Consider the following 15,257-nt stretch of genomic DNA (forward strand, 5'->3'; position numbering starts at 1 on the left):
GTGATGGAACATCTGTTTATTTAAATCACAGATTAAAAAGTGGCAAATACACTTTTTGTGAGGGATGTCCTAGAGATTAAAAGCACCTTGTAGAAACGGATTTCACTGAAGAGCAGACATAAAAGTCAGCGCCGAGGTTTCACCAGCAGCTCTGCCTGCTTGAAAGCCACAGATGAAGAAAATCTATAGGATGAAGGAAACCATGGAGGAAATGTTTAAACCTTAGGCACGCAATTAGCCAGGCAATTACCGCCATTATGCACCCAAGGCAGTTAACTCTACAAACAAACACCCAGCCCCAGCTACTGGCAGGTCCGTTCCCCCTCGCTGGGGCACAACCGGGGCACACAAAGGGCGGTCACAGGTTGCAAACATCCCACCTGCGGGCCCAGCTCCTGCTCTCCCAGCCCAACACCCGCTCCCGGCTCCCTCGGCTCTGCCCTCCCTGCCCCGCCGAGCTCGGCCGGTTTCTCTCAGACCCTTCAGCCAAAAGGGCAAAGCCCCGGCCCGCCTGCGGGACCGGGAGGTTTCTGATCCCGGAGCCCTCCCCGCCGGGCCCTGCTCCGCGGTGCTGCAGCTCCGCTCCGGGCTGGGAACACCGAGTGGCTCTTCCTACCCCCCCCGCCCCGAGCAAGGTGCCCGGGAGCGGCAGCCCCGCCGGGCTCCATCCCGGGCGCGGCTCCGGGGGAGCGGCGGGACCGGGGGGGACGCGCCCCGAGGCTGCGGGAGAGACGGGCACGGCCTCTGCTCTGCCCGGCGCACCTGCCGGGGAGGCAGGAAACACGCGGGGGGACCCGGAGGAGCCCGGGGCCGGGATGCGGGACCGGGATGCGGGACCGGGACCGGGACCCGCCCAGCCCGGCCGCCGCTGTCCCGTCGTGCCCCGCGCCGCCCGCCCGGGCGCGCGCCCCCGCCCTGGCTCACTTCCGGTGTCCGGCAGTGGCGGCGCCCCCGCTCCCCCGGCGCGAGGAGACGGGCGGGGGGGGGGCGAGAGGGGCGGGGCGGTGGGGGGCGGGGCTTAGGGAGGCCCGTGCCCGCCGCCGCCCAATCACCGCCCGCCGTTCGGGGCAAGGGGGCGGGGAAAGCGCCGGCACGCGCCGCGCGGCGCCGCCCCCGCTCCACCCCCCCCCCCCCCCCGTCTACCGCGGGCTCGCGCCCCGCGCGCCCGAGGGAGCCACGGGAGCGCGCCCGGCCCCCCCCCCCCCCCCCCTCCCGCCTTCTCCCACCCCCCCAGCCCCCCCCCCCCTCCGCCGGCTTCTCCCCCCTCCTCCGGCCGCCTCCCCCGGCCCCTTCCCCTCCCCACCCGGGAGGCGAGGCACGGAGTGACCGAGGAGCCCGCGCTCCGGCCGCTCCGACACCCCGCTCTCCTCCATGGGGCCCAGGTAAGCGCGCCGCCCCCACACACCGCCCCCCGGGCCCAGCGGGGGGTCGCCATGGCCGCCCCCCCCCCCCCCCCGAGGCGAGGCAGCGGCGCGGGGAGCCCCCCTGCCCGGCACCCCCGTTCCCCGCCGCCTCCTTTATGATCCGCGTTGTTGTCACCCCCTCGCACACACCTCCCCCCCCCCCCCCCCCACACCCCGCTCCGCCGCGGGGGGGAGCGGGGGGCGGCCGCTCCCTGCCCGCCGAGGAGGGGGGCACGGTGCCTTCTTTGGGACGCGATGTCTTATTTTGGTGTGGGTGGATGGCTTAACTTGGTAAGTGGCAGGGTTTAACCCCCCTCCCCCGGCCCTCCCCTCGCTCCTCCGCCCACCCCCCCCCTCCTCCCCTTCCCCCCCCCCCACAACCTCCCCCCCCCCCCCCCCTCCCCGTAACCTCCAAAAGGGGAATTTTCCAGCTGGTAATTTCTGCTGCGTCAACACCCAGCTCAAGGGAGAGGAGAAGAGACAAGGGGGCATTTTAGCAGCAGCTCCACTTGCGGAGAGCCAGCCTCAATCCCGGCTCCTGCATGCAAACCCCTTCCGCCCCCCCAAAAACCAGCATCCGTGCAAGTTGGACCAAGAGTTTGTCAGGAGTGTGGTTCAAAACTGCTTGGAAAAAGGGATGAGGTAATAATCCTGGTGAAGCATGTTGTATTTCTCTCCTTCTGCCTTTCTCTCTCTTTCTCCCTCTCCTCTCTCTTTTTTTTTTTTTTTTTTTTTTTTTTTTTTTAAAGCCAGGCCTGTTTTGGGTTATTGTCTCCCCCTAAAGCCAGACACAGATCGCCTGGCCTTGCCTCCATTTTAATTGCAGGCTGAGATGGGGGGGAAGTGACCCTCTTTTTTTTTTTCTTTTTCTTTTTTTTTTTTTTTAAAAAAAAAGCAACCAAAAAAACCCACCCCCAACAAACAAACAAAAAAAAACCCTGGAAAAAAAAAATGCTGTTCCTTTGGGGGGGATATAAGTGGTATTTCATAAGCCTGTAACAAGTGCAAAAGTGGCTGGAAATGTTTTCTGTCATGCTGGGAAACTAGTGCAGGGTCCTCCCCCCCCCCTCCCCAGAATAAAGTGTTGGTAAAATTCGGTGGAGGGGAGTAGGAGAGGTGCTGGGAAAGGTGCTGGGAAAAGAAGGGGTTGTGCTGCTGGATTGCCTTTGTGTCTCTGTAAATAGACATGTCAGTTCCCAAAGTAATACAAGTAGTGTCTGATAACTCAATCCCAGATGACAAATAGAGAACGGAGCAGATTTTCAGGACTGGAATAGTGGGAGGATTTCTCTTTTGAAGCGGAGGGGGGGGGGGGGAATAAAAAGGGAATAAATGTTGGTACCTCCTGAGGAGGTTCCTGAGCGGCGCGTTATTGTGGAGCTGAGGGTTGGGATGGAATCTGGAGATTTGAACCGAGATTTATTTATTTTTACACCTGACAGGGGAAAGATAAACAAAGGAGAGTTTAACAGCTCTTTAATGAATTCCTCATGCTTTTTATTTTGCAATCTCAATGATTCATTTGGCAAGCCTTACCAAGACTGGGTTATTACCAGCATTGTTTAAAGCCATGCTAATTAGGAGATGTGTTTTGCAGGCAGTGGTATTGTAGACACCTGTACCAAAGTTCTTGCATGCATTTTAATTGCATCACTGGTTTCATTTTTAGCATTTAGTCGCTGTAATATAGATCTAGGTCTCAGTTCTTGAACTCGATCAAGTGTTTATTACAAGTGTGGATTCTCTGTACACAGAGCAGCCCTGCTGCTAGTGCATTCACTGTGTTTTCTCAAAAAGGAGAGGGAGTATTTTATTTCTTATTTATTTTTTTTGGGGGGAGGGGGATTGAAAGGAAAAGATACGTTATCTGAGGAGAGTGAGGAAAATGTAGTGTTGAGGAGGAAGCTTGCTGTGACTGGCTAGCTCTTCCTCTTCTGTCAGTGTCTTGCTTGAATATTTTATAGCATGTTCTAATTGGAACTAAATTTTGACTTTCCCTTCTGAATTCTGTCCATCTTCTCTCACTGTTTGTCAAGTTTTATATTTTGAAGTCCTTAGTGACAGGAAAAAATGGGTGGAGTGTATTATTAGTCACAATATTTTCAGTATGTGGGGAGGAATTATTGCTTTAAGGTGCTTTTTGGGAACTGGCAAGAAATGGGTAGAGGAGCCTGCCCTGTGAGCTGGAGAGGGAGCTAGAAAACAGGATTTAGGGGGGCTCCCAAATACAGATTCCTGAAACGTATTATGTGGTTCGGTGAGCTAGTGGGGTAACTGTAGCTGAAACAGAAAACTAGCCTTTTGTTTTGATGCCGCCTGTCCAGGAGGGGGAAACTCACTCACAGCTAAACTTCTCCTGCAGTTACTTTCACAGACTGTACATTAGATTTGGTGTAATTGGGTCAATTTTAGTGTGGTACCAAAAAATGGGGTCTTCTGATAATCCTAATGCTAGGTATTTATTCACCTCCTCTAAATGCTGCCTCGTTCTCGGGTGTGTAGGATCGAGCCTTTGCAAACATGACCTGGACACGGGGTTCTTGGAGACAAGAAAATGGGCCACTTTCTCCCCGTGGTCTTTGTTTTCTGGGACAGTTGTACAGCAGTGGGTAGGCTCTTTGCGAAAGGATTTTTATATATTTTTTAATCGCTGGAAGTGCTGAAAGGAAAACCAGTTTAGCAGCCCCTCCATCCCCAGCAGTCCTCTGTCAGAGGGGAAAAAATGTCTCCTGTTTGAAAGGTCTGTTGCTTGCTGTTAACACGCCTGCTTTTCCCCTGGCAGTGGTGCTGCTGGGAGGCTCAGTGTATTCTTTTTGTCTTTGCTGTCCACTTGTGTGGATTTTTTAAATTTTTTTTTTTTTTTAGATATGTGCTTTTGAAGTCTCTAAGCAAAGTTTCCTGCCCTCCCAGCAGCAGGCTAACACCCAATCCAAACTGCTGCTGCTTGCTCTTAGAGCTGAATTATTTCATAAACAGTTTAACCTTTCCCAGGATATTTTTCCCTTCATGTTCTTGCTGGTTTTACTGGCTGCTCCAGAGCACTCTGCAACCCTCTCTAGGCTCCCCTTAAATTGTGAAAAAGCTTTCACAGGGCTTTTCCTTACTCTTGTGTGCTTGCTTTGATGGGCAAATAAAAAGGCAGAGAGAGAGCTTAGCTGAAGTCTTTTGAAGAGGTACCTGCAGTTGCAATGGTTACCCCACATCTGTTCTAATTCCCAGGAGCCAGTGGTTCCTGTCCGTTCCTGGCTGTGAGTGTTGCCCTAGAAAAGTCTGACACTTCGCACAAAAGGGCTCGTTCCCCGTGTATGTTTTACTTCTGGCTTACAACTGGTTTGAATATTTTTAAGTGCGTTTTAAGTGTTTTACGTGTGTGATATTTGAAACTGAAAATGTGTGAGTAGTGAAAGCGAGCGTGCCGTGGGGCTGTCTGGAGATAGCAGGGGTCACATCAGGAGAGAGGACAAGGACCTACCATGGCTGAGAGACAGTGGGAGGTGTTTGGTCTGTGGGAAGGACTGTGATCCTGCTACTCACCTGAGCATCTCCTGCGCAATAAACTGTCAGTACTCTGGTGTTAAAATGTGTTGCTTCAAAACTTCGCTTTATTCCTTCTTGAGGACTTTCAGGTTTGTGTTACAACCCTCTTAAATACAACTTTCAGTTGTTTTCTCAGTTCCCTCTGGATCTTTAGTGCTTTAGGCAGGCTGAGATGTAAAAGCTCGTATTGCTTGTTGCAGGATTTCTTTCACTTGAGATGCAAGAGGAGAGAAACTCAACTTCCCTAAACATTTCAGTAGTTCTCTGGTTTGTGCTGCCTTGCTGTATTTGGATGTACAGGGATGTCCAGTTTGGAGGGGTAGCTGCTCAGGCGTCAGTTCCCATCACACAGCTGTTGACTGAACATCCTGGAGTCATCCTGGCTTTTTATCAGTCTCTCCTGTGAAACAGGAGTGCTGGGGTTTACTCTGCTCTTCCAAAATATTTTCTGATATACTGCCAGAAAGTCATAGTTGTGCTATAAATGTTTATTCTTCATAAATGCGAAGTAGAGTGAAGCCCTCCCTGAATTTCCTACAAGACACTGTGGAGTCCAGAGGCCCATGGGTGGGGTTTTCTGTCCCTTACCAAGTGAGCTGTGGTGCAGTTATTTTCTGAACAGTTGCTTTAACTTTCTTTCGTATCCGTGTAGTTAAGAAGCATCAGTTTGTGTTTTGACTGCTGCTGAAATGTTAGTGTTGAACAGCTTCCGAGTGCTTCCCGGGCAGGATCAGATCCTTGACAGTAATTCTAATTAGATGGAAATGTGTTCCACTTTGTGGTGTTTTGTTGCACGTAGGTGAGGAGGTTCATGTGCCTGGGAACAAGGCAGCTGCTGGGAGGAGTAGGAGCAGGAGCTTTACTGAAATGTAACAGGTAGATGCTGAGTTTGAGCTGAAACTCCTCTTCTTTGCCTTGAATTTTGGATGTGGCGTGCTCTGATTCCAGCCCATGCAGTGGTGATTCCTGGTGATCCCTCCTGTCCTGTTACTGGGCCTGTTTGGGCCCTCAGGAAGTAAAACATTGTGTGGATGTTGGAAGCTGCCTGGAGTTGGCTTTGTAGTAAAACTGAGTTGGCATGGAGGGAGGCAACAAGGCGTCAGAAATGCCCTACAAACACAGCTACTAGCTTCTGTATGGATTAATGTTGGGGTGTGTGCCAGGAACTTGGCTGCTTAAGAACCCTATTTAGCAAAGTGAGTAGGGTTTTGCATATTAAGGAATGTGTTTATACCTGTGTGTACTTAAATACCTAGCTATCTTTCCTAATTATTTCCTCCTCCTGTGTTAAGCAAACTGCTTATTCCATCCAAGCGAGTTTGCTTCTGGTGTTTCTCACCTTGTGAGGAAGAGCTCTGCAGAACAAGTTGGTATCTCAGGTGGTTATCACACTTCAAGGAAAGAGTTAAATAAAATTGGCACTTTTTGCACTAACACACCATTGGAGGAAATACCTTTCTGATTGGTGCTCAAATCATACTTTGAAACAGGAGAGTCAATGGTCTGCATTAGCCATTAGGTGCTTAAAAATACCCAAACCCATCACCAACTCATGTAAGTACTGATAAATCAAGTAGTTGGGATGCAGTACCCTGAAAAGTCCTGGCACTGTAGGACTGGAGAGTGAGATGGTGACTAAATGCAGAACTAGCTTATTGACTTCCTTCTAATCACCACTGTATCCTTCTTGGCTTCACTCCACTTTTTTTTTTTTTTTTTTTTCTTTTTCTCTTTTTTTGTATTAGTTGATCAAATAGTTGATCTGGATTATGAGATTTATACTAAAAAGTAGGAAGGGATACTTACCCAAGGCACTAAGTGCTTGCACTGGGAGCTGCACAAAGGAAATGATGCTGCTCACAGAGCACCTTGTGTGTTTGCTTTAGTTTTGCACTGGCTGATTCTTTGCTCTTGGATTATTCCCGACTCTTCTGTGTCTTTTCTGCCTTTTAGGTGCTCTTTCCCTCAGTTCCTCCCACTGCTAAACTTCTCTTTAAAAATTACCTCATGATTCTTCCTCCTTCTTTGCCTCCCTCCCTTTTTACGTATCAAGTTAGGGAACTTTAACAAAGATCCCCGAGGTAAAAAGCCCAAAACCAACAAGAAAGTTTTGGGGGAACCATTATTCAGGGCAATTCCCAGTGTGATACACTTGCAGTTCTTTATTCTTCCTTTTTTTTTTTTTTTAAGGTGCTTTTTGTGCTGGTTTTTGGCTAGATGCACAAGGGCAGTCTTTTGCTTAGATAACTTTTGTGACTCTCTTTTAAGTGGAAGCTTAAGATCTTGTAGGAGTTGGTGGCACTTGGGCAAGGTAAGTGTCACACTGGCAACAGGCATTTGGATCTTTTTGGGTTGTTTTTTAATCCTCACTGCTAGAGTAGATTATGTGTCTGTAGCTCTATTATTTTTTTTCATGTCACCAGACTTCTCAAGCCTGGTACCCTGTAAGGCACTTCTTTTTTCAGTGGCTGACTCTTCTGTGTTCCTGCTGCCCTCTGCAAGGCCCGGGGCATGGGGAGTGTTGGGTCTGTTCTTCTCTTGGTGCAAGAGGCAGAACAAATATCAAAACCAGGGGAATGATACGAGCAACTGTTTCTGTACCATGACGCAGGGAGAGGGTGGAGAGATGGGCACATGGGCAGAATTGGAAGTTATGGGGAAATGAGTAAGTGAAATGCAAAGAAATACTGGTGCAAGTGAGCGTTCTGAACTAGGGCATGCACCTAGTGCCCTGCTGGGAAGGTGCATCCTGTTGTACTAGCACATTGTGACCAGCTGGACTAGTGTATTTTGAGCTGTGTAGCTTTTACAGGTGTGGAAAATGAAGCTTTCACCTACTGTTAAAAATTTGTGTCTTTGTGGGATTCCTGTCAAAAGTTTTTACAATTTGTGAGAGGAACAAACTGCTTCACTCGGTCCGTTTGTACTTGCTGCTCTTTCACTTGAGGGTGGCACTGGTGTTTGAAGGCTTTGATTCCCTTGAGTTGGGTGGGAATGGAACTCAAATATCTTACTCTTGAACATAATTCCTCTGTAACCTTAGACAAATATTTTGGTTTGGAGGAGAATTGCTGTATCCGCATTTAAAGTGTGTGGATGGTGGGTGTCGCAGAAACATTAACCAAAACTTTGTGGTGTTAATTAGAACAAACAATGTTGTTGAAATTGTTTTGCATCTTCATATATTGTTTTTTTTTTACTAGTGGATTCTTCAAAGCACTTCTGTTGAAGCATAGTCAGAAGTTGTTAACAGTCTTAAAACTTAGATGTTAAACTCTAACTTAACACAAGAGCTAAATAATTTTTCCTGTGTCAGATTATATTTCCTCTATATCAAAATATTTCTTGGTCAAAAGGGCAGTGTTGTAAAAGTGCAGTTATTTTAACTGCTGCTTGTAATTATGTGATGCTGAAGGTTTTTGTGTTAAGTTAATGCTTAGATTTTAATTTTTGCCTCCTTTTCTTTCCGTTCCCAAACACAGGACATCTAATGAACCTTTTGGAGCTTCTTACCAGAGACCATTCTCCTCTGGTCATTAAATCATGCATTATCCAGCTGTGAAACATCAGGACGTTAATTTTTGCTGACAGGAAACATTTTCAAATATTGGTAAGTTCTTGGCATTTCAAGGTATTTTTGTAATGTGATAAGGGAAAGAGTAGCTGGAGATAAGATTGTCATGAGGACTTAGAGATCTTGATAGAATTTGACTTAACATTGATAACAACGACTGGTTTAGAAATTTACCCAACTGCAAAAGTTGAAGAAAGACCTCTGGCTATTCTGCTCCTACCTGGTGGTAGAGCTGCCTCCATTCATCATGGTCACTTGGTTTTCATCTGTTCCATTAGAAGAGGAAAACAGGTGCAGAGCTCAAAGCAAGAGGAAAAAAAATGCAGAGCAGTGCAAAACAGTATCAGCCTGAGCTTTAGCATCCTCAGCAGTCAGTTCTGGCTCATTTTGTGTCTCTGGGACAGAGGTACAAATGAGTCTTAACTGTGAAAGTCCTAAGATTAAGTGAAAAATATGTATTACTTTAACAGAGTTATTTCCCATGGGGCTGAATTGGTCTGGCTCCTTTACTCCCTCCCTTCATTTTATTTAACTGTCTAAATAACAAGGCCTAAGAAGAGCCAGCCAAAACAATTGCTATGGAGAAGCAATCAGAATTAGAGGACGGCAAGACTTGGCAGCCTGAAATAGAAATTGAGAACAAAGTCAATGGTATTTGCTTCAGCTGGGTCATCTTTGTTTTCAAGATTTTCGCAGTTCTGCTTGTTGCCATAAGAATGCTGGGATTTTCCTTATTACTTCATTTGTTTATTAGATCTGTTATTTCACCATTCGTAATGACATTAGTTTGCATTGGAAAAGATTCTCAATTTGTGTCTTCTGGTGTTTTCTTTCACAATCTGTTCCTGCAGAAGGTCAGTCTTGAAATCAACCGTATTGATTTACAGCTTATTTTCCTTAAGGGAGCTAATCTGGGTATTGAAGGTGTCTGAAGTAACAGATCAGAAATCCGTGGCAAATACTTTGCTGTAATGACCAGCAGCATATAAAGTGTAAAATTTTGAATCAAGTGTAGTCCCAGGTTTTAGTTGCAAGTGTAGTGAGTGTTATTCTGCAGAAAAGGAAGTTGGGTTCAAGGAGAAGCAGGTGTACAAGGTGATATTTCTAGTGGATGTGCTCTCACAGGCAAAAACCGTGTAGATGTAGATGAACTGTTCCCATCATTTATACACTGTAATCATGAACATGAATATTTTACCCAAAGAACTATCTGTGAAGGTGCCTTGCTCTCCTTGAGTATCTCTGCTTTACACACAATTTTCAAGATCTTGGAATTGTTTAGTCTCTTGGCCTCCAATGGCACCACCCAGTAGAAACTGGCCATTTTCAAGAGGAAATTCTCTTGAATATTCCATCACAAACCTGATACTTTTTTTTTTCTTTCCAAATGTTGCATTGGTAGCTTTTTAACCTCCGTGTTTTATAGGTCAGATAAGGTGAATGAGTGCCCTTCAGGCCACAAATGTCTCTTCAAAAAGTCATTAAAGTGAGAATGTTTTGAAAAGCTACCAAACAGGAAACACTGTTGTTTCAAGGATCTGTTTGAAGTGTTAGTATCTAAAATTAGATATTTTTCCCCCATGCTTTAAGAAGTAACTCTTACCTTATTACAAAAAGGGAACCATGCATTAATTACCTTCAACATATTGATACATTTTAACAGTTTTGGGGGTTTATTAGGTCATAAATGGAGTGTCACAACTGTAGGTTTGGAGGGAAATAACTTAAACTTGTTCAGTAATCTTGTAGTTTAATGCTAATAACTTCTTCTGGTTTTGTTTTTTATGGTAGTTCTGTCTTTCTCCTACAAGAGTTCCCACCAGTGCTACCAGCAGGTCACAGAACAGTGCACTACCTGTGCTGCCCTAGGGCTGTTGATGTCCTCAGCTGGTGCAGGAGAAACACTAGACCTGGAACCCAGTTTGTTACTGGTAAGGAGTCATGGATTGACTTATTTAATTTTTAATATTAAAGTTTGCAGGATTTCTCTAACAAAAGCAGTAAAAATCTCTTCACTGCTGACTGGTTTAAAAACACTAGAGCAAAATTTCTGGTCTTTTTTTGCTTTTTCCCCCTCCTTTTTTTAACTACGCTTTCTACATTTCTAATTTCTCCTTGCCCTCCTTCCAGGATGTGGAGATGAGCAGTTTGCCCTTAACTTTCCTTCTCAGACCTGGTTTTCTCTTGAAATTCTTCCTGTGGTCTCAGGCCTTCCGAGGGTTAATAAATGGATTTTTCTAAGATGCCTTCAGAAATCCTGTCTTTTGGTTGCAATTCTGTAGTGTCCAACTTCTGCTAGCCCATTAATTTCAGGGAGATGGTTTGACAGGTCAAAGGCCAAAGCTGAGTCTGTAGTTGGAAGTTTTGGAGCAGGGAGTGAAATGTTTCATGATAGCTCCTTGATACTTGATGTTCTGCTTATTGGAGTTAGATGTTGTGTGAGGTTTGTGTTTGGATTGTAGAAACAAAGCTTTGAGGACATGAATGACTAGACATGTTTTTCATGTTCTTGTTCTTTTTTTCTCTGAAATTTGCCTTCTTGTAATTCCTAATTGTGTCTGGATCTGTGTATTTTCATGGTAGATCTGTATTGTATTTTCTGTCTGAATGTAACCTGCCCTGATGAGGAGTTGGAGTCTCTCTCCCTGCCCTGAGGACCTGTGGTTCAAGATCTGTTAGAGCTGCTACAGGTGTAATGCTTGCCCTGCTGCTGCTCTTTCAACTTGACTCATGGACTTTCTGGCTTCTAACTGCTACAGAGATGCTGCTTTAATGCTGTTGATGATGGAGCAGCATTGCCTTGAAATTGGAGGAGTTTTACTGAATCCTCATCAGGCAGATTTTAATGATGTACTGGTAGGGGCTTGGGGCTCTGTGTTTTGTGCTTTTCCCTACAACCATTGAGAATTGAGTGGGCCTCTCAAATCTGATAATAAAATTATAACTATCTTGGGGTTTCCTAAGCTCACTGAAAATGGCTTGCCTCCCAAATTCTTGCATTTTCTGCAATTCTGTAGTGTTTCTCAAACTGAATGATGAAACTTTTATTTTCTTCCTGTGGCTCTAACCCATAAGGATGAACATGCACGGCTGGGCTGTAATTAAACATTTCCAACCCCAGTCATAAGGGAAAAGACTGTTGTTGTCTTCCTCAACTGTCGGTTATGAGTAACCTTTTAGGCCCAAGGGTCTGTTTTGGTCTGTTTACATACATCTGCCTGTTTCTTTTTGATTCAGAGTTTGGAATCACCAACTCAAGCAATCAATGATTTTTTTTCTGAATCACAATAGGGGAAAATAGTTTCTTTTTTGGCAAGCGTTGAGTTTCATAAGCTGTTACTTGCATCTACTTTGAACAAAGCTGAACATACAATTTTGGGGTATCCAGTATCAAGAAACTGAAACTCTTCTAGAATTGTGTGCTCTTCTTCCTCAGCCACACTTAGGAGAAATCCCTGTGCCTCTGGAGATTTGTACTTGAAAGGCTCAGGAGCTGTTTTGCAGGCAGTTCTCACCCCTTAGCATCCCTTCTGCTTTTTCTCTCCTTTAGGAGAGCAAGTGTAAGTACCGTCCTCTTCAGTTGCTAAGGTTACATTGGGCTGTTTTGTTTTCCATTCTTTTCAGCACAGGGCACATGGATAGGAGGAATCCTGTGCATTTCTGTTGTCTTCAGTTGGATGCAAGTGAAACGTGTATACACACCCTGTCTTGTTGTGCAAGGAGGCATTTTGAGCCCAATCTCACCTTACACAGCTCCTTTGCAGAGGAATTTTAACAATGTTGGAATGTCTTGGGAGTGGAGACATGGCCAGGACACAGGGGAAGCAGAGAAATGGGGTGTGTTTGTTAGTTTTTTGTCTAATAAACCACTGGACTGAATTTGAGTTCTTCCTTAATCTGTTTTTACTTTTCTCTGAAGGGAGAGGGGGGAGGAAACAACACATTTTTGGTTAAATTCCAGTTGGCATGTTTTCTCTAGGGAGCACAGAGTGGCTGGTGGAGGAGTGCACCAGGGGATATTTTGGTACTCATAACTGCTGTCCTTAGTGTTGAGTTTAGGAACATGTTCAGAAAATGTAACAGACTAAATTTTATGTATTTTAAATTTTCGGTTTGCTTATATTCTGTGAGAGCAGAAAGTAAACAAACTAACAAACCTACCACCAACAAAAAACCCCTCTAGTGCTTTTTTTTTTTTTTCTTTTTTTCCTGTTTTCCTTCTGAGTGAAGGGAGTTTATTTTTGTCCCCAGTATTTCCCGGAGGACTGTACAGTAGAGGCTTTCATCTGTGCAGTCCATTTCTTGACTGTGGTGTTTTCTCAAAATTCAGATAGTACACTGAGTTTGTACCCCTTAATTTGACTGGTGTTAAGATTTTGGCCAGGAGAGTGCTGGTGGGTATGTGTGGGGGCAGGCTGGGTTTATGGGTATAGCTGGGCTTTAAAACCTTTCCAACAGAAGGTGAAGCTTGTGTTTATTTAGACTCTTACTATGTCATCAGGTGATATATTCATGTTCAAATAACTGTACTGATAGTGTAAAATAAACAGTTTTCACAGCTGCTGTATTTGTGGAACAAGGTTTATTCTAGCTAGGGTTAAAGATTGTATAAATTATTAATGCTTATGTTAAGACAAGGGTTTTGATAACATGAAAAATAAAAGCTGGTCTGGATCTTGACAGAAATTTGCATAAAAGTGGTTATCAAATCTGCTCTTTTTTTCTTCTTTTTGCTGGTTCATGCAAGTGTTGTTTGTTTAGAGACAATTTTTTTAGGTATTTTTGGAAAAGCCATAGACTTGAATTACTGTTATGCCTGTGAATTGACTTATGAAGAAGGCCTGGTCTGCTAGTATTTATTTTGTGGAAAAACTACAGATGAGCTTTCATGGTTCATTGGCTTCTTGGAAAGCTGCATGGTAGCCATGTGCTGGTATGGCAGCCCAGGCCTAAAGGATTTCAGTAGGTGCTCAGCTTTGAAATCCTCCAGTGTACTAAAAAGACCTGAGATTAAAAAACAAACAAACAAACAAAAAATGAAACAACAAACAAACAAAACAAAACAAACCCCAAAAAATCCATTGTTGATCTTTGAGGTCTGTTTCTAAAAAATCTCTGTGGTTTATGCCATCTTTACCATGACTCCACCAGAATTTGAAGGGTACTTCTTTCCTGAATAAATTTTTCCGCATATTGTAAGTGGAGACAAATATTGTTACCAGGAAAAGGGGAAAAAAAAACCCCAACAAGCCCCAAACCAGCATGTAAAATTGGAACACAAGAGCACAGGGTTTTGAAGCTTCCTGAATTTTTAACTACTAGCAAATTGCCTTAAATTTAACTTGGATAAATTCCCTAGTGATCCTTGACATTAAACGGATGTTCTGGTTTGACAGGGGTAGACAGAAAACTAATTAATTCCTCTGAATTTGAGGCATATTTAATTTTCTCCCCCAAAGACCTCTCATTTGCAAGGTACAACGCTGCGCCAAACACGGCATGTGGGACGGCGGGTATGAGGTGGCAGACCTTCAGAGAGAGGAAGATCAAGACATCTTCAGGCATAATTGCTATTTTTCAAGATGTTACATTTTATTGATTAGCCTGAATGCAGCAGTACCCACATGGTGCACACCTGACAGTGCTGTGCATATGCAGCGGGAAGGATGCTGCTCTTTGCTGGGCACCTTCCCCTTTCATCTCTTTATCTCCTTCTGTGTAAAGGACTTTGGAACAAGGACAAGCTCTCTTCCCTTTGCACAGAGGAACATGTTTTCTCATTATTTTTACCTATTGTCATTAAGAATATATATATATATATATATATATATATATTCTTAATATTTTATAAGGGTAGGTGGTTTTGCTTTCTTGTCCTGAAGGTACCTGCCCATCCTCTGCTCTTGTCCTCCGTGTCCTTGGGAATGTGGACAAGACAAGCACAAGGACTTTGTGATCCTACTGTAGTGACAGGCTTTTGTTCATCCGTGGCTTGCCTGGAGGCTGGCTGCTGTCAAGTGCTTGGTGGGTGGGAGAGAGGCCAGCAAGGAATCTTGCTCTGATTTTGTGTGTGTGTGTTTAGTAAAAATCCCTTGATAGGAAATAAAGCCAGAGAAAAGCTGTTTCCTGAAGGGGCCAGCAAGGGCATCATCTGTGAGAAGCGCCGGGCTAGTCAGTGCCTGAACCTCAGGCTGGTCCAGTCTAAACAAGCAAGAGGCAAATATTTTAATCTGGGTTTCTGCCATGGGCACCTTAACCAAAGGACAAGGTGTATCTAAAATAGGCAGTTGCCAGCAGTGAGGGGGGATCCAGCCCACTGAGCTGAGTGGAATAAACATATGGAGTAGTAAGGAAATAAACTCTCAAGGAATTGTGGCAGATTCCAGGTGAAGAACATTGAAGAGGAAAAGCTGTTGCAGAAATCACAAAAGCAGGTGAAGACATGGGCAAATACTCCTCCCGCTAATCTGTATTAAATTGAGGAAGAGAAAATGATGCTTGGAGGATACTTTTTTTTTTTTTCTTCATTTTTCCCCCCCCAACTTCCAGGGAGATGCTGCCCTAGAATATGGATTGAGAGCTGTGAAGGAGCAGCAAAAGGAGATGCCATCTCTGAAACCTTCCAGTCGCTTCCTAATTGTACACTGTGAGGTTTTCCTGCGTCGCCCTCTGAGTCATGTGGCTGTGACAGCTGCTAAAGACAGGATGGGTGATGGACAACTCACTTTATCCAATGTGGCAAT

The 15,257-nt window shown here is 45.2% G+C and overlaps 1 protein-coding gene across 8 annotated transcripts in view; it reads left to right on the forward strand.

The window, feature by feature from the left end:
• The first annotated feature begins 1,285 nt into the window (after nucleotides 1–1,285).
• ZBTB46 (zinc finger and BTB domain containing 46) overlaps nucleotides 1,286–15,257 on the forward strand; it is a 47,016-nt gene continuing 33,044 nt past the window's right edge. For 2 of the 8 annotated variants that reach the window (XR_007890950.1, XM_051632733.1), the window contains exons 1-4: nucleotides 1,573–1,694; nucleotides 1,864–2,045; nucleotides 8,423–8,550; nucleotides 10,306–10,445. Coding sequence is in view for 7 of the 8 variants with exons in the window: in XM_051632733.1 (XP_051488693.1) it covers nucleotides 10,392–10,445 (54 nt within the window). In the remaining variant the exon portion in view is untranslated. Of the gene's footprint in view, nucleotides 1,383–1,572; nucleotides 1,695–1,813; nucleotides 2,046–8,422; nucleotides 8,551–10,305; nucleotides 10,446–15,257 lie in introns of those variants that run through there. The other 6 variants (XM_051632735.1, XM_051632740.1, XM_051632739.1 and 3 more) reach the window with 6 other exon arrangements.

This window comes from Apus apus, chromosome 15 (assembly GCF_020740795.1).
Source record: "Apus apus isolate bApuApu2 chromosome 15, bApuApu2.pri.cur, whole genome shotgun sequence".
NCBI lineage: Eukaryota > Metazoa > Chordata > Aves > Apodiformes > Apodidae > Apus > Apus apus.